General features: G+C 49.5%; 1 protein-coding gene and 1 long non-coding RNA gene across 2 annotated transcripts; one reads left to right on the plus strand and one right to left on the minus strand.

The window, feature by feature from the left end:
• Window positions 1-263: 263 nt before the first annotated feature.
• LEMD2 (LEM domain nuclear envelope protein 2) lies at window positions 264-18193 on the minus strand. Its single transcript, XM_016146965.2, has 9 exons — window positions 17459-18193; window positions 15529-15569; window positions 12274-12349; window positions 9040-9116; window positions 8050-8129; window positions 6276-6421; window positions 5169-5270; window positions 4989-5091; window positions 264-1832 (listed from the first exon to the last, which is right to left on the minus strand). The coding sequence occupies exons 1-9, from the start codon at window positions 18165-18167 to the stop codon at window positions 1682-1684; spliced, it is 1485 nt and encodes a 494-aa protein (XP_016002451.2). The 5' UTR covers window positions 18168-18193; the 3' UTR covers window positions 264-1681.
• LOC107511964 lies at window positions 18190-22437 on the plus strand. The gene is made up of 2 exons (XR_001597179.2): window positions 18190-18335; window positions 22060-22437. It is a non-coding gene; the product is annotated as an uncharacterized LOC107511964 (long non-coding RNA).
• Window positions 22438-23683: the final 1246 nt, after the last annotated feature.

The following is a 23683-nucleotide window of genomic DNA, read 5'->3' on the forward strand; positions in this document are numbered from 1 at the left end:
ACCCCCACTCTTTGCCACCCACTGGGACCAGGCGGGTCTCTTGGAAGTTCAAGGGTTGTCACGTGGTGTTAAGAAACTGAGGCTCTGCAAGGTTATGCAGTTTGCCCAAGGACTCCATCACTGAGGCTGAGCCCATGGATCCTGCTCAGCCTGTCCAGCTGCCTCTTCCAGGTGACCTCTCCCGGAGCCAGTGCTAATAACGCTGCACGTTGCCATTCCTTATACATGGCTTTGGGGGAAAAGAGCCACAGATGAGAAGCACATCCATTTTTAATAAATCGTTTATTTATCCAAGTTTCGACCCTGATAGTGAAGCCTGTTGCATTTCTTATTCTCCGGCTGGAGTCTGATTATGAGACCATTTCTTTGTCCTGGGGCAGGTGCTCAGATTCCAGCATCAGAGGAAATGAGAGAGAGTATTGCTCAAATGAGGGAGAAGGGAAATTTATTTAAAGAAAACAAAAAAATACCAATAAGACCAGAAAGGGGTGGCTAATGCCTTCTGGAGGCAGCTGTGGCGTCTCCCGTATGCCCCCTCTCCTGCCTGCTACAGACTAGAGCACATGGGGATGAGACTCCGTTGGAGAAGCTCCTGCACTTAATAAGCATCCCCCACAGGCCGGCTGAGGAGCTGGCAGAGCTGTGACGATCTGAGGCAGAGCAGGCAGACTCTTCAGAGGCCAGCAGGGGGCAGCAGCGCGGCCACCGCGCCTCATCTGCACACAGAACTCAGGTGCAGGAAGTTCTGGTTAAACGGCCAGGAGCAGAAAGCTGTGGTCGCTGTAAACAAGGTGATGTCCCACACTCGAAATGCGAGACTCCCTAGGTCCTGGTATCAGCACTCTGGCACTCTCAGCCAGATGCGGTGCCCACCTCTTCTGCGAAAAGCACCACTGAAGAGGTTCACCCCTGGGAGGCTGCCTCAGTGGGGCCGTGGATGGAGATGGTGGCCGGTGGCAGCCTCAGCACTCCTCTCTGCTCTCAGGCCCGGTGACTACTCCAGGTTCTTCCCCAGGAGGCCACACCAGCAGCTTTGCATTTCCTGATATGAAGGCCTAAGTGCCAGGGCCAGGCATTTCTAGTTAATTCTCCTATAGTTCTAATTTCTAACACCTTCTCCCTTCAGGATAAAAGGGGCCCCATCCAGATGAAGGACAGGCTTTCTCTCCTCACCTTTGAGCTCCCAGGTAACATCTCCTTGAAGGCACATGGACAAGCTGCTCCTCAACCCCTGCTGCCCCAGCCCACGGTACTGACCCACCTCCCACGGGCAGATGCTACCTCCCTGCTGAGCGTTCCTCGCTGGCAGTGGAAGAGCTCCAGCCCAACCAACCTCACACTTGCTCTGCAGGATCTCACAGCTGCTGCACTTTTATCTTTTCTATTCATGAAAAACAAACTCTTCTCCCCTTTTCTGCCAGCAAAACAGGGCAGTGGGGATTGGACCAATACAGAAGACAAGTTACCCACCTGGCTTCTGGCTTCTCTCCTCCACCCTTCAAGAAAGCTCACTTTCCTACTGAGCTAATATCCAAGAGTCTTAGAGACCTTTGGAACCAGGGTCAGGAGGAGGTGAAAGTCAAGGCAAGTGTGAATTCAGCACCGGCAGGTCTGGTGGCCCTCTCGAACCCCTGAGGGGACTGGCTGGGACAGGGTGACTGGGAACAGGCCCCAACCGGGTTTATCGCTCAGAGTCAGAGAAGGAAGAAGGCTTAGTCCATCTCCACACCAGCATATCTTCTCCAGCCACGCGGTGGGACTCTGTCTGGATCCGGGATTCGTTAGAGGCCAGAAACTCCACAGCCCGGTCCCAGACCCGCTTCATGCGCCTCCTGCAAAGAGAGGGGCCAGGCTCAGTGGGCACACTGTCAAGGGAGGCCAGTTGGTCTGTGGATGCCCTCTGTATAAAGCGGGACAGAGCTCCAAGATCCCACACAGAATTATTTATGAGACGAAGAGCCACAAGGTACTGACAGGACTTCTGCAGAGGGGAGACATTTCTTGGGCCCTGGAGGAATGAGTCCTCAGTATTTTCTGCTATAAAAGCATTCAATTAAAGAAAGCTGAAAGGCGCCAGAGGTCTCCAGCGCAGCCCTGGTGTCCAAGTGGGAAGCGGCTGTGCTCACCGGGCCTGTTGCTGCAGCCGCCTGGTCAGGTGGCCCCCAACCAGTGCTGCCTGCATCTTAATGCCTCATGTGGGCTAATTAAAGAGTGTCTGCTGGGCTGTTGAGTCCAAATGCCACAGCATTTCAGGGGATGAGGATGAGCTAAGCTTCTAAACGGGCAGGCCAAGAAACTGGAGCTGCTCCTAGAACTAGAGCTACCAGGTAAGGCCCCTTCCCAGCTCACTGGCCTTGGGCCTCAGGACAGTAGATGAGGCCTCCCTGCTCTGCTAGATCACCATGGCCCTACATCCCCTCAGAGAGCCCTTTATTTCTTCTTCCCCTCCAGATTAGCTGGGAAGACTCCAGGGCAGTCAGGGAGAATTTCTTGGATGGCTATCCTTTGATGAGCCCGTGTTTTGTCAGCACTGCAGACCACCACCCCATGAACCCACGCGTGGAGAGTGAACGTGTGTATGACTGGGTCAACCTAGGGGAGGGCAAAGGGAGAAAAGCTCCTGAGGTGGCCTGAGTCAGGAGGCAGAGGGGGTATTGAGGCTTGCTTCTCTGAGGGCTGTGTCCTGCCACTAACCAAACCCCATAGCTGTTATGCAGCTCCTACTTGGCTGGACTGAAGCCACACATGCCTGGGGCCTGAGCCCCACAGGCTAGGCCCGAGGCAGAGGAAGCAGCGCTATGTGGGGGTCATCCTTCTCAGGCTGCCTATAAATAGGTAATGAATGAGTGGCTAAGCAGCTGCTCTCCTCAGCTTCCTTTCCTCACTACACAAGCTCTTCACATCCCTCTGTCTCTCAGAAGCAGGCCCTTATCCACGGGGCGTATCTGAGTGTGCCGACGTAGGGCTGGCAGGAGCTCATGAGTCCTTATGAGTCCAGAGCTCGGCTGCACTGACTGGGAAGCTTGGAGATGAATCAAGAGTCTGAGAGTGGCAGGGCATGAGCCTCCTGGGGGTCACTTGGACCCCGTGGGGTGGCTGTCTGCAGTTTCTGCTGATGCACAGGAGCTGAGGAGTGGTGGTTCAGTCCTGTGACAAGCTGTAATGCCATCTCATTTAAGTAAATGTGTTGCATATAGTTAAAGCCCAAGCAATAACAGCTGCCCTCTGATGAGTGATCAAGTGTTAGGCAATGACTTAGTGAGCTGTGAGGCCATCTCCCCGACACCCTTCTTCCCTTTTCCTTAAAACTTGTCACTACTTAATAGTATACATTTTCCTTATTCATCTTTTCCTGTATCTTCCTCTTTAGAAATAATGCTCCAGCAGGCAGGAAATTTGCTTCTTTCACTCTGCACTATCTTCCCATGACCCAGGACAGTGTGGCATATAGTAGGTAGGCAATAAACGCTTGTTGAGTGAATAAGTGAATGACAGTCTCTCTTCACCACAGCCTTCTGGCAAGGTAGTAATATCATCTCTGTTTTATGGATGAGGAAACTGTGGCTCAGAGAGGTCATTAACCTGTGGTTCCATGATGACTCTGAATACAGGTGGCCTCTCAGTAGGGGAGCTGGAGGGCCATGTGGCTGCCTTACACTGGGGACCAACAGCAAGCACAATCCTCACACCTCAGTCTGCTCTAAGCTTCCGGCCTGTACCTTCCCAGGGAGTGGGTGGGCATGACAGTTATTAGGCATCTTCACATTTAAAAGGGTCCTTAAATGTTCTTTCTACTCTTTTAATTTCTCTTGGGTTCACAGAAAGGGGTGACCTGGACCATAGAGCCTGGCAGGGAGAGCACAGAAATGCCAACCGTGGGGCTCTGAGCAAGTCTCTTAACCTCCTGTGCCTCATTTCCTTATCTGTAAAATGGGGCCATGGTGAGGGTTAAGTGAGTCTTCATCTGTGGAGGGCTCAGAGCAGTGCCCAGGTGATAGTAAGCACTCAGCAAGTTTGATTGCTTGGCACCATCCAAGATATTATGGCAAACAGCCACAGACCGCAGCGAAATCTTCTCTGAGGGGCCCGCAAGCACTGTGGTAGGCCCTTTGGACTGCCTCCTGCGACTTGGTTCCCCAACTATATGCACCCCGGGTTCTTTCAGGGGCTCTATCCAGCATCTGCAGCCCATGTAGAAGGTGGCCCTGGAGTTGAGCATGCCAGGTCTGCCATCCCTTCCCATGCAGCTGTGCACCCTGGAGGCTGACTCTTGACTGCTGTGAAACTTTACTTTCAACTTACATGTATGCACATGTGTGCACATGTGTGTGTGTGTGTATGTGTGGGAACTGGACCATGATATTTTAGGTAACGTGTGTTTCTGAATGTGGGTCAGGATTAAAAATGTTTGAAAATCAACTTCCTCCTTGCCAGTGACTGATTCAAGAGGTGAGTAGCCAATTCTAGCCAGCAGAGCCTTAAGAAGTGTGTCACTGGTGGCTTCTGAGGTTTTCTCTTGCTTATAATAGGAAGCCCACTTTCCCCTCCTGCTGGCTGTGACAAGGCAGATGCTGCTGGCCACCATCTTGTGACCAGTCAGCTAAGAACATCCTTGGAGGGTAGGACCACGAGAATCACAGAGAAATGGAACCAGAGACCTGACTATCCTTTGTCTGGAGCCTACATGACTCGACTTCCGCTCACAGAAACCCATCAGGCCTTTTCCTGCTTGAGCCACTGTGGGAGGGGAGTGGTTCTAATATTTGCTACCCAAAGCACCCCAATCAGTATCAATGCTAATGGTGCTACCATCTCTACAGAGGAGTGGGACCTGCTTCTATACCTGTCTGCATTCTGCCACAGAGCCGAATGCTGGAGGAGTGACAGGAGGTATGGACAGCACCCTGACCTGTGATCCTGGGGGTTGCCTGATGTGAGGCTATGAGCCTCCTTCTGTGGTACTTGGTGGGGTCAGACTCAGGACTCACCGGCTCTGTGGAGGGATCAGGGTATCACGCACATGCAGGATGCCCACGTATGGGTAGCGCTCCATGTCCTGCTCCCAGTCCACATAATGGTCCTGGACAACGTCTGCAGGACAGAGGATATTGTTTAGGGCGAGGACCTTCTGACGGCGGCCAGAAGCCCTTTCCCCAGGGGCCACACACCTATGATCTTCTTCACCATCTCATACATGGCCTGCTCCTCCTCTTCCAACTTGCGCCACCGATACTTCAGGAGGATCAGTAGTCCCCACAAAAAGGCCAAGCCTGTGCAGGAACAAAGCACCATTAATCACTCACATCACTTCACTGGGTCTCACTATGGGCAAGTCGCTGTGCTGGAGGCTGTGGGTAAGCTGCCACTGTGTTCTAAGTACCTACTATGCATCTGGCCCACGGCTGGCACGCAGGAAACAAATGCAAAGGGAGGACAGGCTATTAAGTGATCACCTTCCTCCTAGCCAGCTGTCACCACAGAGGCAACTCCAGCTGTCCAGAACTCGGCTTCTTCCAACCTCATTCCGGGGCTTTCATTTCCTCCCTTGCGAACGAGAACGCAGGGTCTCATACATATATACATGCCGGGCCCTTTGTATTCTGAGATGCTGCTGCCAATAATGATGTCTATGCCTGACAGTGTGGGTGAGGGAACTGTGTGCACACCCAGATGCCTGTGATTTGTAAATCGACTATCTCGGCAGAGCCAGCAGGTTCTGTGACTTGGCCCTTTGCCTTCAGAGACACCCCGAGGTCTCTGCTCAAAGGCAGCCCTGCTGTTGGGAGACAAGGCCTGTGCTCTGCTTTTCAGCTCAGCACTCTGGGTCCTTCCTGCTTTAATCAGGTATCTGTAGCTCTCCAGGAGATATTTACATTGTTCAGGAAGTAAAATTAAGCCACCCTCCTGCTGCATCTCCCCCTCGAAGCGGCCTGCACTCTGGGGTCCTGGAAGTGGCGATGCCCACCTGCAGCCTGGGCTAGGCTTCCTCTTAGAAATGTAGACAGTCTCCGATGCTGAGTCAAGGACATTTTCTAGTCATCCTCATGCCCCTGCCACCAATCTCCACAGGTAAAGATAATTCAGAGCAGAGGCTTACTTGTTCATGTCCTCTGTTTTATAAAGCAGAACTCAGGTTCACTAGATAGAAATGAACTCTCAAGAGCTGGGTTTCTGTAACTCATCACTCATGCCTAGGAGTGTCATGAGCTGGGCTTCCAGGAGGTGCTATGTGCAAGCAGTCCTGAGGGTGAGTGAGTAGAGGTAAGAAGACTTACACCAGAAGAAGATGAGCACGTGGGTGACGGCTGTGAGCAAGGCACGGCTCAGCCGGCAGCTCACACCCATTCGGGGGCGGGCAGATTCCAAGCAGACCACCTTGTCCACGGCCGTCACCAATTCAGATGGGTCTTCCCCTTTCAACCTGCAAGAGGACACAGGGTTGTAAAGATGTCCAAAAGCTCTGAGGAGCTGCGGTCTAAACTCCACTTTAAGCAGGAGGAGGAAAAGAGGCTTCGAGGCTTCTACTTGCTTACAAAATAGACTTAGTATCCTGGTTACACTCTTTCCAGAACTTTCCCATGTTGGCTACTTAGAAAGAATAAAGCTTTAAAGAGGCAGCAGGCTTGAACCCCTACTGCTAAAGTGACATCTCCCTTGTTGGGTCTTTGACAGCCCCTCTCAGCATGCGGAAGATTAAACTGTAAATTGGATTCCCACCTCCCAGCATAGAGAAATGAAAATGTTTACTGAATTGCTAGCTTTGCACTGCATGGTTAAGAACTGAAAGACAGAATCTGGAAGAGTGTGCTTTTCTTTTGTGACAAGGAGGCACATAGCTATTTGAGTGTAGAGAACGTGGGGTGCTGTGAGGCTCAGCATGAAAACCGCTGGGCTCTGAGGCCAGGCACCAGCCACAGCACCTCCACCTTGGCCCCCGACAATGAGGCGTCAGGACCTGTGGGGATCCCAATGCCAACTTCTTCCAGTTAGGGGACAAGCTCATGCTCTGGACCGCACACTAGAATGGCTGGTACCTGCAAGTGTCGCGATTTCTCACAATCCACTTTTAATACTGGTCGTCTGAGCTGGGCTCAGCCACCCTCCAGGCTGCACTCCCCAGTATGAAAAGGCAAGTGTCATCATTCTCGTGTGCTAGCAGCTGTGTAGTCTCCTCCGCCTTTTCTAACACAGGAAAATTGCTCAGCCACTCAGGGAAGCTTTTTTTTTTTTTTAAGCCAATGAATTTTAATTGTGCCATGCATCCAGTTATCAAACTTTAGGCCGAGCTGCCCTAGGGGCTTTTGCAGGATGCACTGCTGATGGAATTAGTAATTTGGGTGGATTAGAGAGGAAGAGAACAAAACCCTAGAGCATGTTTTAATATCAGGAGCTGTAACATGAACAGAGACCCTGACAAACTCTGAAAAACGGGAGCTGGGTGACAAGGTGAATGCTTTTCCAGTAGGGAAATTTTCGGTGTCTGGCCATCAGCTGGGTCTCCCCACCCCCACACCAAGGGCTGAGCAGCCAGATGGGGCTTTTCAGGAAGGCAAAGGGCTTGCTATCTCTGCTAACAGTGCTCGCCAGAGACAGAAATGAGGCGGAACTGCTCAGTCAGAATAAAATCCAGTATTTCCTTTCACAATTTCCATACTGAGTGAAACCAACATATAGAATCATTTCATCTACGAATGAAAACTACCACCCGAGGAAAGGGTGTGTAGAAAAAATGCCTTTTCCAGAAAACCATGCAGAGCTGGTGAATTTTAAAAAGGCACAGACTGAGTTACTTGAAGCAGGTTTAGCTGGAACAAGGCTAATATCCTAACATCTGGATTTTGTGTCTCATCTTGAAACTGCTCCTAGCACTTCTTCCTTTCAAAGCCAGCTTTAAGCCTAGCCCACAACTACTCAGCTGGGAGATCCGCCCTCAAACTTCAGACCTGAGACACCTCTGTAGGAGTGAGGGAGTCAACTGATGGGTGAGCACAGTGGCCACAGACACCCACGGCTGTGCTGCCAACCTCATGATGCCCCGCCCACACTGACCAGATGCCCACGTCCTTGTTACTACTCAGTATCCAGGTCAGTGCGGCTTCAAACTTGGCGAAGGAGCTGCCGGTCACATTCTGTGGGAGGGGATGAGAAAAGATTAGTTCTGCATCTGGACAAAGCAGCTAGAGCAACATTATTCTGCTGCTGGATTAAGGAAGCCCTCTCCTGTGTCCTCCACATGTCCCAAAGCTCTGTACTGCTCAATGTACAACAAACTGGCAGGAAGGAAATCTGGGGCTGATGAGAGCCAAGAAAGAGGCTCTGACTGGAGGAGGTGATGGGGAAGCACACACAGGAAAACAATGGGGGTCTGAGGCAGGCGAAAGAATATAGTTTTAAGGACTGAAGAATTAGGTAATTGAGACAGCTTATCTTGAACAAAATTTTTAAAAAGTGTGGGAACCGGGGAGCCGGGCATCCAATCAGTCTTAGCTGTGTGGCCTTGGGCAAGTCTTTGCCCCTCTCTAGGCCTCAGTTTCCTCATCTGTGAAATGAAAATTGGACTTAGGTTTCTGTCAGCTCTAAATACTCAAAATTCTATCATCCTAAGGCCATGCAGAAAATCCAATGGATCCTAAACAATCCACACAGTACTCATAAGAGGAGAGAACAGACAAGTGAAATGTGTATCCTTTAATCTGCTGAGAAGGAAATAAAGGTAAACCAAAGGAAGAGCAAGTGACAGGACCATTTTAGAAGGGGCAGCCTGCAGCAGCCCAGCTGCTGGTCGGTAGTGAGCTGTGTGCACCCAGGCAGCAAGCCTGCTCTGGCTCACAGCTCTCACCTTGGGCCCAGTCGCCCCCACTGCTTCTTCCTAAGGTAGCCTAGCACTCAACTATTTTTGTTTAAAAACAAAAATAGGGGAAAGCAAAAAAGCCAAAAACCAAACACAAAATGAAATGAAAAGGGGGAAAAAGGGTTTGAAAGATCAATACAAAAGCCCCAGGTCCTCCTGGGGATGTGTGAGCACTACAGCCTACTTACTGCTATATATTCCTGGGCTTCCATTACAGGAATGCATTTGCTTTTTAGCTTCTCTGGATTTCCACATTCAAAATTACCTAGGAGGGAAAAAAACACACATTCAAACACAAAGAAGGAAAAATATTACTCTGAAATAGACTAAAAAAATGCAGCAAGAATCAAGCCATCAGCTCTGATAGGGAGCAAGTGGCCTGGCGCGCTGGCTTCCGTGGGGCATCCTTACTCTGCAGCAAGATCAAAAGCCACTTAGCTTGGATCGATTCCAGATCATTAAAACCTGACCTGCAAAGCTGTGCAGCGATTTGCATTAAATGACTAAAAAGCTGCCCAATACGAAGGTCTGTTTGCAATTGATCCCTAAAAGGATCAGACAGATAGCTTTAGAAAGTACCGGAATGGCACTATAAATAAACACGGCCTGGGAAAAAGAAAGGCAGGGAGGCCGCAGGCACTGCAGGGATTCTGACGCATGATACAGGCAGGTGACCTGGAACACCAGGCCCACTGTTTTGAGGGATCCTGGGAGGGATGTCCAAAATGCCCTATGGAGGAAGGGGGTGTCTGTGTGCTGGACGGCAGGGCCTCAGCAGTGCTCCAAATCTCCCTTCTGAGCACACTGGTTGGCCAGCTCCCATCTAGGATGGAGCTGGGAGCCTCCTCCTGGTTCCTGCCAGCCTTCTGGGTCCAGCCCAAAAGCCACCTCCTCTGAAAAGTCCCCAACCTGTTGGGGCCTCTTGTTTAGCTAGATTGCTCTGAACTTGGGGTCCTGCCACAGTCCTTGGCTTTTGATCACCTGCTGTGGTTCACCCACCATGAGCTGCTTCACTGCTAGACTCCTTGAGCCCAGGGACAGGGCAGGGCTGAGCACGTAAAGATCCTTAACCCTCGCACGTGGTCTGACTTCCCTTGACTTGGCACAGTCTGGGGTCTTGGGATGGCCAGTCTCTGTGTCTGTGTGCTGGGCAGGGAGTGGCTGAAGGTAATATTAAAAATCTTGAGAATAAACTGAAGCCTGTTCCTCCTACTTCAAAGTTGATTTTGACCCTCTAGGACCTCTGAGACCAAGTTGGCTTCTCCCATCCTCCTGCCCCCACCCAGACCACCCTGACCTGGTTAGGCCTGGTAGACCAGCACCACAGCCTTCTGACTGGTTTCCTTCTCTCCCCTTTCTCATCCACGTTATTGGTCATCAAAGCTTTAAAATAATTCTGCTTAAATGACACTACTCTACTTAAGCTGCTGCCACATCTGCCTTCCTGGCACCTGGTTCTTGGTACACCATTCCCCTGCTCAAAGGCCTCTGAGGCCCTCACTACCTGCCTGCAGGATCAAGCACTGTTGCCCTGGCACCAATGGCCAACCACAGTAGAGCCCACTTGACCTTTCCAAACTCCATTCCGTTTCTCTTTCCCCCATGAAGCTAACTGCTTCCATCCTTGAGCCCGTAATTTCTGGCCTCTTCGGCCCCACCTTCTCCCCACACATAGTAACCAATCCTACCTAGGCTTCAGGGACTGGGACAGAAGCCACCTCCCCCATGACACTTTCCTGACTACTCTAGCTAAAAGACATCACACCTCTCAATTCTCATCCAATGGCATATCACCCACTGGTCATGGAGGTAGATGGCCTGTTTCTCCTACTAGCCCACAGGCAGCCTTTGGGCAGGACCCTGGGCTGAGCCATCTTGTATCCTACAAAGGCTAGCACACTGCCCTGCCCATAGCTGATCTCCAATAGGAGGCAGGGGGAAGGGAGTATGGCCTAGTTGAGGCCACACTCTCTGGCAGTCTGTCTCAGTGAGATGCATACCCTCAGGGCTTGCCAGAGGACAGCAGGAACTAGGCTCCTTGATGGCATAAACTAGGATAAGCCAGGGCATAATGGAGAAGAAATCTCCATTAGGATCCACAGTTTAGGAGCAGAGCTTCTCAACTTTATCCCCTGGGGGGATCTTATTAAAACAATGACTTTGATTTAGTAAGTTTGGGAGGGGACTTGAGATTCTGCATTTCCAATAAGCAACTAGGTGATGCCGATGCTGCTGGTCCTTGGAGTCACAAAGGTTTGGAACATCCTCTTAGGCCATAATTTATATCCCAAGCACCTGGGCCCAAGATAAATGTCCATGATGACCATGATGCTGGGAGCCCCAACTCCTAGCATTCTGCCAAGGAGCTTGTCGATGCCCCCTTGACAGCCTTGTCTTCCACCAGTCAGAAGGGAGGAGGTGACAGAGCTGAGGCCCACAAGATCAGCCCTGAGGAGTTAAGTCCCAGTACAAGTCCATCCAACTCTGACTTCCCAGCAACAACCTTAGACAAGAGTTGGCCTGTAGGTAAGAGATGCTTCCTGAACATCCCATAAGACTGAACGGCTATATCTGGTTCTTGTGCCAAGTATGTTTAACATGAGGCACAAGCCCTGGGCATTCACCTATGTCACCAGCAAGTGATTCTGAAAGCCTCCTAGAGGCCAGGCGTGGGGGAGGACACAATAATGCAGGTGACAACTCTGGCCTCAAAGAATGTGTTTACCAAATAAAATAGTAGGGAAGCATTCTGGATGGATGAGTTTTCAGAGGTTCATTCCCAGGAGTGCTGAGAATGCCTCCCTCCCTCTAGAGCACAGCAATCGACTTTCATTTTGTTAAAAAAAAAAAAAAAAAAGACCCAAGATCACTCATAGGGAAACTGAGGCCCTGAGAATATCAGGGACATGGCTAAGGTCCTGTAACTAGATGGGGGGATCAGGAAAAGATGTGATACCAGGGCCTGGATATGCTCAGCCTACCATACAGACCCCTGCCAACTACACAGCACTCTCCACCTGGCTTGGGCAACTATCTGGTGCAGGGAGGCCTTCCAGGTTTGGGAACTCTGATCTGAGGCTTGGGGCCTGGCACCTTCCAGTGCAGTGTGGACCCCCAAAATATTAAGTAGGGGGCATGTGGAGAGGGAGCACATCTGTTGAAAGGCCTGTGCATGTGCCAGGATCGCTAGGAACCTTAAACGTGATATGAGAACCAAATTTGTTTTGCTTAAATGCAAGGCTTAAAAAAATGTGTCTGAGTGAAGAAGCGGGGCAGGGGAGACTTAGATTCTGAGTATGTCTTCTAGGTGACAACAGAGTGTCTCAGCTGCCTGCTGGCCCACCCCTGGCCTGGCTGGTCGGGGCAGCACAGCAGCCCACAACCCATTCACAAGGATCTCGGGCCTCACGAGACCTACTCACCAGCTTGGATGGCCAGGAAGTTGTACAGTTCATGCAGCAGCTCCAGCAAGGCTTCCTTCTGCTTGGCCTGACAGAACTGAAAGGGCACAGGACAGGTGGTCAGCAAGGATGGTGGGTGAGAGGGGAGTATGCCTGCCTGGCTTTACCTCGTTAGCCACACTATCAAGTCCTAAGCAGCTAATACTTAAAAAAAAAAAAAAAAGAAAAGAAAAGAAAAGAAAAGAAATTCTGCAAAATGGTGGGCCCAAGGACAGGGCTGATAAATGTGGGGTTAACTGCCTGGAAAAGAACTCTGTAAAAGCAGAGGCAGAGATGTAAGCAGACACAGTAACAAAGCATCTGCCATCCAAGAGGCTCCCCAGCCTCTGTCCCATGGTTCCTGCTGGAATAAAGGCCACTAAGTGGGGCTGCGGAGCAGAGGTGATGTGGTTGTGGAGAAATGCAGTAGACCAGCTTCCTCAGAGGGAAAAGCAAACACTGCACTACTGCACCTTGTCTCCACCTCAGGCCATTTCCACCCATTTTTGGAAAGTCAAGTGTCTACAATCTGCCTGTGGATTTGTCTGCTTTGTGGATTGTCTGCTGCAAATACTTAATTTTAGACTAGATTTTAGATACCCCTAAAAATGGAAAATTTCTAGAAATCTTGAAATTACAGGGGAGAAGAGTCATCTGTATGAGAAAATAGGAATAGAAATATATGCACATCTAGTCCTTTAGAACCTGTAACAGAATTGACACCATATTGCTAGACTTACTGGATTTGAAACATTAAAAAAAGGATGTTCTTTCTTGAGAGGGGACAAAGTGTCAGGTGCTAGGCTGAGTGGTTTATACGTGAGTGCACAGTTCTTACTGTACTCCAATTTCTTAGGTAGGGAGTCCAAGGTTTAGAGACCTTAGGTAAGCCATAAGGATCCCACAGCTTCTAAATAGTGGAGTTAGGTCAGTCAGCTTCAAGTCCACACCCCACACTTCTGGCCTCCTCTGAGGTGTCACTGGGCGAAGCCCTGGACCAGAAACCAAGAGCCTGGGCTCTGGGCCTGGCTCTGCAGCTACAGAGAGAACCAAAGTCACCTTTTTCCTCAGGGCTCATCTGCTGCCTGCACCTGAAATATGATGGACTTGGTTTCTGATACTCTCAGAGGTCAAAATTTGTCCCTCATCTTGCCTAAAGATCTAAAAACCTTTACAAGGTACAAAATAGTGTAACCAAGATTTATACCCATGACCATAAATGTTCCGAAACAACTCACGTGTCCACTAGTAGAGTTAGGTACCCAAGCTACTTTTAAAAAACGTTTAATAGTATGGGAAATGTCGATAAGTGTTAAATGTAACTGAATACATATGGAGATACCAATTCTATAAATAAAGAGACGAGATGGAAAGGAAATGCCCCCAAAACGTTAATGGTGATTATCTCTAGGGGGCAGAATCATGGGTGATTTTTGTCACATTTTTCATATTTTCTAATTACTGTCACGACCAGAAAAAAAGCAGTAACAATTAACATTGTTCAAAACTCCACAACATTTAGGCAAAGCAGGGCCAATACCACCTAAAGAAAACAGGACAGAAGGTACCAGACAAGATAGCCTGATTATGACAACACTCCTACTCCCAGCGTGTCCCCACATTTTCAGCAGCACAAAGGCAGAAAGAAAAACACAATCTCAGAGTCAGCTGAGAAGGGAAACTCAAATGCCCAGCTGGGTTCTCGATGAGCTGGAGCCACACAAAGAATGAGACTTTCAGCAAGAGCCTAGGCAAAGCCCAGAAGTGCCTCCCAACCTGCCTGTTCCTTGGTCTGTCCCCCATGAAGGCTAAGGGTACCCCATTAAATCTCAGCTCAATGGAGCCTACAATGATAGCCCACGCCCTGCCTTTCCATGCTCTGATGCTACAAGCAGCTGGTCTGCTCACTGAACACATCTTTAGCAAGGTCCTGGATTGTGTCTGTCTGGGCTCACTTGAGTGGGGCATAAGCACATCCAGCTCAAAGGAGGGCCAGGGAACGAGTCTGTTATTCAGTTGTGGGTCTGAAACATTTAGAGATGTGAAGGACCAAGAAACAGAATCCAGGGCACCCTTTTCTAATTAAAAGACAAAACTATCATTACTGGAACAAGTCTTACAGAAAGCTATTCTTTTCATGTTTTTGTTTTTGGTTTTCAAAACTCTAGTTCCCCCACTGGCTGCCACCTGTCTCTGGGCCACTTCCTCTAATCATCAGTTGCAGTTTTATGATGGAAGGCAGATGAAACTTTCTACAAATCTGTTTTTACAAAACAATTGGAAAGCAAAGATATTTGGTACATGAATGCAATAATGAATGTAATAAAACATCCCCAAATATGAAACAGTAGAAGCCAAAGATAAAGGTAAAACTGGGTACCTGCACCAGGACACCTCTTCATTACCGTAAGTCAATGCAGGGGCATGGAGATGACCAGGTGTCATTTCTTTCCTAGCCCCTTCGGCTGCCAGCGATGTGAACTGAGGGCCCAGCAGGCCTGGCATTGCACATTTGATAATAATTCGACCACTAAGTCATGCCCTCTGGCAGCACAGGCTCCTCCTGATAGGATTTATGACCTGATAATTTATTGCCTTGTATCTTCCCCAGACTACCACCTATACCAGTATCCTAGCTCCTCACTAACGCTCCTTTTATGACTCCTAAGTGGATGGGGCTGCTCACCTTCCCAATATTATTTGTAGGAAACATTAAAGCTTCATAAACAGGTTGATAGTCTAAGAGGGCTAATTCTACTTCAAATACCTTTAACCACCTCCCCTACCCCATGTTTCAAATCAGAACAGAATTTTCAGAGCCACAGATGTTCTACTAGAGAGGAGAATGTGGGTTGAGAACATGGCCTCCTCTCACTTAAAAACTGCCAGCCCTTCCTCTTAAAGCCACGGAGCTTGAGAGGTCCTTCAACCACAACTTACTGCATCCCCTTAGGTCGATTTAGGGAGAAGATCAAAGTTCCCAACTCTGCGATTGATGAGAGAACTTCCTTAACAAGCCTAGGGTTGGATCTGGGGAGTTCAATTCTCTGTTTCAAGTACTCCTTCACTGCCGCAATTGAGTCCGACACAAACATCACAGAACACAATGTGATTCTGGTACGTTACATGAAGCACTCCTGAAAATGATGCTATTATGATCTTTTTCTGGGGAAGTTTACCTCCTGATGGAGGCTAACATCCTCAGGAGGAATAAAAGCTAGAGAAACTCAAACTCACCTCATCTGTTTTTCTCTCACAGTCCACTGGCAATAATTTCACTGAGACCAAGAAAAGAAACACAGGAAATTAAAAGTGTGGGCTGAGGAAAAAGTACAAAAAGGGACCACTCTCAAAATTCTGGGGAAGTGAAACATTACTAACACAAGGGTGGGGATTAGAAAGATGTCACCTAAACGAGGACCTGTTAAAATACAGACAGTAAAACGTAAGGGCTTCTCAGCCCTGGATTAGGAGTTAGGACGGCTGGGTCCTAATCCCAGCTGAAAATGATTAGCCACGGGATCTGGGCAATTCAATCACTCTGAACCTCTCTATTCCTCATCTGTAAAACAAGATCCATGAAGCCTTCTCTCCTTAACTCAGGGAGTTAGCTTCAAACAAGACAACATGCATGACAATTTTATAAATAATAAACAATTTAACAGGGATTCTATTAAACAGGGCTTAATACCGTCATGGGAGGGAAAACCCTTTATACATCTCCAAGAGCTATTGTCTTTGAGAATCTCAGCAGTATAACAGTATACTGTTTGACATTACCAGTGTACTTACAGTACCAGTACAGTAACATGACACCCCCAGGTCAGTTTAATTTTTCTAGCGGGTGGATAAACTGCTCTGGAGTCAAGAAATTGGGTATGTGCACGAGTTTGGGATCCCCGTGCCCATGGACTTGTTCACACACCCAAACATCCATCTGCTGTAACAGCTAAGACATAATTTAGTTTTCCCCTGCATTTTGGCTGTTCTTGCTAGGTGTGGAAAGATATGGCCTTGGCTCAAGTCTGGGAACAGTATTAACCACATCCATGCTTTACAAAGAATATTAAAGTTGGTGAACTACAGTGTCACTTTATACTTAAATTTATAAAGACATGCATGATCTCTACACTGTTTCCTGTTAGACTAGAGCTCAGGATTATCTAAGAGGCAAATTTGCCTTTTACGAAACACAATCCTCAACTATTCAGGAAACATGAGTATCTTGCAGACCTCTTATTGGCATGGGAGTGTCCTTGAATCACAGGACCCTCTTAACACACTCCATGAGGGTGCTGCAAGCAGTGATAAATGTCTGTCTTTATACCATATCACTTTAAATCCTTTAACGGCTTCTTCCGTACATATCTCATAAGCAGGGCTAGTAAAATCTCCCATTGACAAATGAGGGCACTGTGGTCCAAAGAAGTGGCGCACATGACCTTTTTGGTACTGCAAAGCTAGGACTCCAGCCAGACCTCATCTGTGTGCAGTGAAACCTGGGGTGCCTTCAAATGGGCACTGTGTTATTGAGCAAGAAATCAAAAGGGAAGAAATGACTAAAAGGGAATGCGAGTGGATTTGTCTGTTAGAGCAGGGGTTCCCAAAACCTGGGCCACAGGCTAGTACTGGTCCCATGGCCTATCAGGAACCAGGCCACACAGCAGAAAGTGAGTGGCAGGCGAGCTTCATCTATATTTCCAGTGGCTCCCCAGTGCCAGCATCACCTAGCATCACCGCCTCGGCTCCATCTCAGATCATCAGGCATGATTTTTATAGGAGCACCTGTCCCTGGTGCCAAAAAGGTTGGGGACATTGTGTTAGAGGAGGGTGTGACTTTTTCTAGAGAGGGAAAACCAGAGTTTGGGGTAAGAGTAACAACAAATGACGACTGCTTCTAGCACATTGTTGAGGGGGAGATTAGTAGGAAAGGCTAGGGCAGAAAATAATAGGAGAAAGTGAAGACAAAAATTAGTGAAGATGCAGTAATCCTGGCCCCCTTTCCCACAGCTGGAGGAAAAAGAAAGTCAAGGGCTGGAGATAAGAAGACCGCGAGAGGCACCTGACCAAAGCACAGGAATGTGCAGCCGGGCACTGAGAGGAACAGGTGATTGTTCTGGTGGACACGCGCACCCAGGGCCCTCCCCTGCGCCGGCCCGGGACGTACTGTTGTCCTCCGCCTCCTGTGGCGCCGAGGGCTTGCCCATCTTCACCCAGAGGATGCCCAGGAAGACGAACAGCAGCCCCAGGCTGGCCCAGAGCAGGAGCCGGGACAGGCAGCGCTCCAGCCGCCGCCCCACCTCGGGCCGGGCCCGCGCTGCGCCCGCTGGGCCAGCTCGCGTCACCCGCAGGCCCGGGCGCGGGTCGGGACCGAGAGCGGAGGACGGCCGCGCCGAGGCCGAGGACGCGGCCCACCAGCGACGGGCCCCGAGACTCGGCGCGGCCCTGCTGAGTGGCCGGGCGTCCTCGTCTTCCTCGGAGCTGCCCCGGACTGAGGCGCGGCGCCTGAGCGGCGCAGGGCGGACGGGGTAGGCGAGGCCGCGGCTCCCAGACCAAGAAGCCGCGGATGCCCCAAGGTCGCCGTAAGCTCCAGAGGTGGCGTAGGCCGAGCTCGAGGCCGGCGGGGAGAGCCAGGGCTCCGCCCGCACAGAAGCTGCGGCGGGCCGGGAGCGCAGCGGAGCCTCCTCGCGCAGCCGGGCCTCCTCTCGCAACCGCTCCTCGCCCCGCGGCCCGGCCTCCTCTCGCAGTCGGACTTCGCCCCGCAGGCGGCGCAGCTTGTTACGGTAGACATCTCGGGTGGTATCAGTGATAGGTCCTGGTTGGAAGCCCAGGGCCTGCAGCTCCCGCCGCAGCTCCAGGTCCGACAGGCCGGCCATGGCCAGGACACCGCCCCCCGCTCACCCCCGGCATGCACCGTACCCGGAACTGCTCCCGCCAGCAGCCGGGCTAAGCGGGCGGGGCCCTACCCCATGATTGGGAGGTCATCCGTGGTCGCCATGTTGAGAAGGTCGGAGCCCTGCCAATGGGACCGCCATGACGAGGAGGTCAGATTCGGCTATTACGGCCGCCATGCTGGGGAGGTCAGAGGGTGGGGGGAGGGGGTTGTAGTTATTTTCTTCTTTTACCCTTTCCTCTCCTTGCTCAGTTCTTTCCCCTTTCCCGTAAGACTAAGCAGTGTTTATTTCTGAATCCTCCGCCTCTTGCGCAGTCTGTGGCACGTGATAGGCACCAAATAAGGTCATGTTGACTTAATGCATGAATTGCTTAAGGGTGAAAGGCAACCTATTGCCACAGTGGAGATACAGATTCTTTGTCTCTCTCTGATTGAGGACCGATGTTGATCCTTTCCGCGCTCAAGAAAGGGTTTCGTTTGGGTCATGGAGTAGACCCCAGGCGTGCTCAGAGAGCTCACCTGACTTCAGGTCTTGGATGGCAGGCTTGTTTCCTTAGCGTTCACTCTCACTCGTGGACATTAAGCACCAAGAGAGTGTAGTCCCTACCCCCACCAAACGCAGGCCTGCAGGGAGCTCTTGCTGGACAGAACACCTCATCGCATCCTTGAAGAGGGCAGAAAAGCCAAATCCCTTTGGGCTCTGAGTGGGCAGTTCAGATTTCTGGGAGGAGGCTGTGTGGCTGGATGGTGGGATTTTCATGAGAGCTGGGTAGGTGATGGTTGGGGATTCTCGAATCCCAACTCCACCACTCAGGTGTGTGATCATAACCAATTAACACTGCTAGCCTGTTGGTTAGTAAACCTCATAGACTTTTGGGAAGATTAGAAGAGGTTATTTGTATAAAGTGCTGAGGACAGTGCCTGAGAGTACTCCTAAGTGTTTATAAGTAACCCAAATCTCTACAGCAGGATTGCTGTGTAGAACCTCCCTCGGCACACTGTTTGATTACTTGACAGCTCTCAGTGAGAAAGCCCTAAAGGAAGCTGGGGAGTAGTGGCAAATGGAAATAGAGCTATGGTTCATATAGACTTTCTTCCATCTCTCTCTTCCTCTTTGTATTCTGTACACGTCCCTCATCAACTGCCTATCCCATTTATCACGGGTCTCCAGGGTTCCATTTCTACCCCTCCAATTCAGTTCTCCCCTCCCCACCTCCTGTACAGTCCTATCACCCACCTCCCACCTTGTCCCCTGTCCCGGTCAGTGGGCAAGGGCCTTCTGCCAGTGGTTTGCATTCCTGCCACTTATTCTTCCACAGGGGTATTCAACGCTGACCACAATTGCTGGGAAAATTACAGCCTCTGCTTGGTCAGGCTTCCATTGTTAGTCTCCCCATCTCCCCGACTTAGCTGCTCCCATGTGGTGCGATTTCTCTCACCAAGTGTTGTTTTCCTTTTCTCTGACTGTGTTTGCACGGAATGCCATGAATTTGATATAGTGATTGCCTAACACATATACCACATAATAGTATTTTATTTCTTTCTGAAGCACTGTTTGCATGACAAATGAGTTGGTAACATTTGTGCAACTCCTTGCAGCTGTGCAGTTCAATATATAAAGAATGAGCCTTTCTGCATCAATACTGGCCCTGTGTATTCTAAGAGGGCTTGAAACTGATGCTTAAACAAAGTTAAAGTAACAGTGTTTTGCAGAGTTATGGTTTGTTTCATCGCAATGGATCTCAGGGCGATTTAAAAATATGTACTGAACTGGAGCCACCTCAGTGGTGGTCCCCAGTGTGGGCTTTGCCAGTTTGTTAGCCTTCTTTGTGTTGGGGGATGCTACTGCTCCACACACCTAGGGCCAAATGACACCCCATTCTCATCCCTTACTCTGTCTTCCTTCTGGCCTATAACCCGTCATGTTAGCAGTGGCCTTTCGCCCCGCGTCCCATCCCCATGGTCCACCCTTCTGCCTCCATGGTGGTTTCTGGCTGTCCCTGGCATTGTCTGCTGGGTTCAGCAGGTCTTTGGTTTTGTGTGTCGCCACTTAAAGAATGTTTGCTGATCAGTGCTTCCCTTCCCCACCTCCTCCAAGAAGAAACCTCACAATCTGATTGAGAAAGTCAATTAAAAAAACCTCACAAGTCAATCATTCTCCCAGGGCCCTGCCTTTCCATTTTCCTTCTGAACTCCCTGCTCCAGTCCTGCCTCCTTCCTGGATTACTAACCTCTCTGGTCCTCCATCAACAGTCTCTGCCCCCAATGCCGTTTCACTTGCTTTAGTGAAGTCAGCTTGTTGCTGTTCACTTTCCTCCATACAACTGTCCCCATACTTCCTTCACCAACCCTTGTGTTTTCTCCATCAGAGATTGGCCTCAGTGCTTCATCGCCACCCTCCGCCATGGTGCCCACAAGGCCCTCGTGGGCCTTCTCAGAGTCTGCCTTTCTGTGTCTTCATCAGTGTTCTTCAGCTGGACCTGTCCAGTATGGGAACCTATATTTTAAAGAAAAAGGCAATGTCACAAAGTCAACAGCTGCCCTGTGTGCCCTCCTTTCTCATCACTGTGTTGTGCTTTTTTAAAAAGATGAGTAGCTCAGGCTGTGGTCGGTCTTTCTGATTTATTAAAAGCAAAAGAGGAAAAACAAACTCCAGTGTCTAAATCTACTTAGTAACCACATCCACACATTCAGTAGAGGTTAGGGGCTGCTCAGAGTTCACTCTGGATTCCCAGAGGGCTGTCATGCTGCCTGCCGTCCTGTTGACCTCTCTCTGTCTCAGCAGAGCCTTATAATAATAACAGCCATAAATCTTTTAGTGGGTTCCATTCTCTTCCTCTTCCTGCAGAGCCCTGCCCACATTTATCAGGTCTTAAAGATGCTCAGGGAACATGGACTTGTCCTTGATCCACTTCATCGCCAGCCTCATTTGTCCCTCTCAGCTAATCTGAGGTTCCTTCAAACCACATCATGAGGAGTGCCACACTGTTGGGAGAGTGTAGTCGAAAAGGGGGAACAATATGGGTGTCATTTGGGACATCGATTTTGACTAGAACGGCTCTATACACTGCCTAACATCTTGTTGCCTCATTTCAGTGCCATGGAAGAGGAGGCTCACACTTTCCGTCTCTCTAGGTTAATGAAGGGGGAAAGAGAGTCACAGAGAAGTGCTAGAACAGACTTAATGGGCAGTTTTGTCACCTGCTTTTCATAATCAACTAAGAATGAACCAAAATTCTCACTCTTTTGGCCCTCCCACACTTTGATATCTGTGGGTAAGAGTTCCTTAAGAGGCATAGAACACATCCTCTGATGTCAATAACGAATTGTGTGTGAAGAAAAATGTAATGCTTTCAGAATAGTTTCTTTTGGACTTTGTCCATGATTAGATTATACTAAATTACAGAGTACAGATATCAGGCAATTACTCTTTGCTTTTAACTATTCAATTTCACAGTAAATCCACGTAGTTCAGTAATTATAAAATCACACTGATGTCGTTACCAAGAAAATATCATCTCCATCTTCTGCAGCTAGGTTCAGGTTGCCCTATAATTACCCGTGGTCCTGCTAAGTGTAAAGTACATTCCAAATGAAGACAAGTAATCTGTAACTCCTTAATTGCAAGGTATCGGGAGAGATTCTTGCAGATTTTGCTGGATGAACCTTGGCGAGTTGTGGGGAAGAGCTGTGTCCTCACCTGACTGGTTCCCCTGGGCCCTCTCCCAATCTCTGATCCTGGCTGGGTCTGGCCCAGGCATTCTATAGCTTTAACAATGAATGTATCTCTCCTGTTTTGTGTAAACATGGTTATTTTCTCTTGGCTTAGCTCACAGAGTCCTCCCCAACCCTCCCTCAATTTTAATTTCTTTCAGGGCTGTGCAGATCCTGTAAGCAATTGAGTGTGCTGTCCTAGAAACTGGAGAAGCTCGTTGGAGGAAAAGAATTATTTCAGCCGATTGTGAGAAATCGAAGAGCAGCAAGAGGAAGGAAAGGAGAGAAGAAAGGAGCCGATATATCTAAACAGGGCCTGGGGCATGGTGCATATAGATGCGAGAGGTGGCTGGGTCGCTGCTGAGGCTCATTACCGAGAAGCACATCAGAGGCCACAGGGTGAGGGTGGGGGACAAGCCAGCTGCAGCACTGAGCTTTGAACAGGGCTGCTCTGCAGAATAGGCAGTACCCTCACGCTTCCCAGGGTGCACTGGGGTTGGTGAACCAATTCCCATAAAAAAAAATGCAGACCACCTGGGGATAAATCTCGATGTCTTATTTCCTTCCATGGTACTTATTTCAATGCGGCTCTACAAACCCAGGATCCTAAAGGGTGCTGGGGTCCTTGCCCCAGAAGTGGGCACCTCTTGCTGGTGATGAGGGAAGGTGGTCTCACTTTAGGGGCAGACCTGAGTGGAGGGTGAGGAAAAGAAACAAAATCTGTGTTTTCCACATGGCAAGAGACTGCATCTTGGTTTTCTGCTTCCTGGAGCACATTACAGATAATGGAATGACCGACATGGTGGAGCTCAGAAGGGCCAGGAGTCTTGGATTCAGTTCTTCCCGGTCACATGCTTTATAGATTCCTGTGTCTTTTCTTCCTTTCTCGCCCACATGCCCTGCCGCAGCCCTCTCTCCTTTAACTACCGGGTGTCTCGTCAGCATTTCCCGGGAACCTGCAGCTGTGCTTGGGTTGATTATGTGCATTGGAAACTGCAAGAACATGCAGTGTGGGCAGGGTCTGGGTCCTGAGCGCTGAGGGTGTTCCTCAGAACATCCTAAGGGAGGGTCCTTTTTAAGGGTTGGGGTCTTCTTTTCCTATAACTACTATCTGGCTAAGCTCCCGCAGTGGTTGGAATGGGTGGGGATATGGAATGGGCACTGTGTCTAATTGCTAGTAACCTATGGTTTCTATATGGCCTTAGCTTATAAATAAATGAACATTCATTAATGTTAAATTAGCATGAAATTTCCCATCCTGTGTTGTTTAGAAGGCAGAAATGAGTGGGTTGGCTGTGTAATTTTGCTGCAGATGCTGGAGCATGTAGTCACAAGGTGATAATAATAATAGTAATTTGCTCTTTGCTGGTGCTTTCGCCCCTCTTCTCAAGGTAGATATTACTACCTTGCTTTTACAAAGGTTCATTGAGGTTAAATGGCAAGCCGGAAGTTACTCTGCAAGGGGTTGAGTGCAGAGGCCTTCAAACTCTGGCTCGTTGGACCTCCAGCTCATTGGTAAACAGAAAATGGACCACGAGACCTGAATTTTAGTTCTCGCTCTGCCACTGACTCAACATGTGGGCAAAAAAAAATGCCATCCCTCTGGGCCTCAGTTTCCTCACCTATAACGGAAGGGCTGGTATAAATCTTCCAATTCTGTCGGTCTAAATATTTGAACACAGAACTTACGAAAGGCACATGGTTTGCTAATGTATGCACCAACTCCCTCTGAGCTTTATTTTTTTCCCCCTTTATGGTATGACCTGAGTTTGACCTTTGGAAATT

Source organism: Rousettus aegyptiacus, unplaced genomic scaffold (assembly GCF_014176215.1).
Source record: "Rousettus aegyptiacus isolate mRouAeg1 unplaced genomic scaffold, mRouAeg1.p scaffold_m13_p_1, whole genome shotgun sequence".
Lineage (NCBI taxonomy): Eukaryota > Metazoa > Chordata > Mammalia > Chiroptera > Pteropodidae > Rousettus > Rousettus aegyptiacus.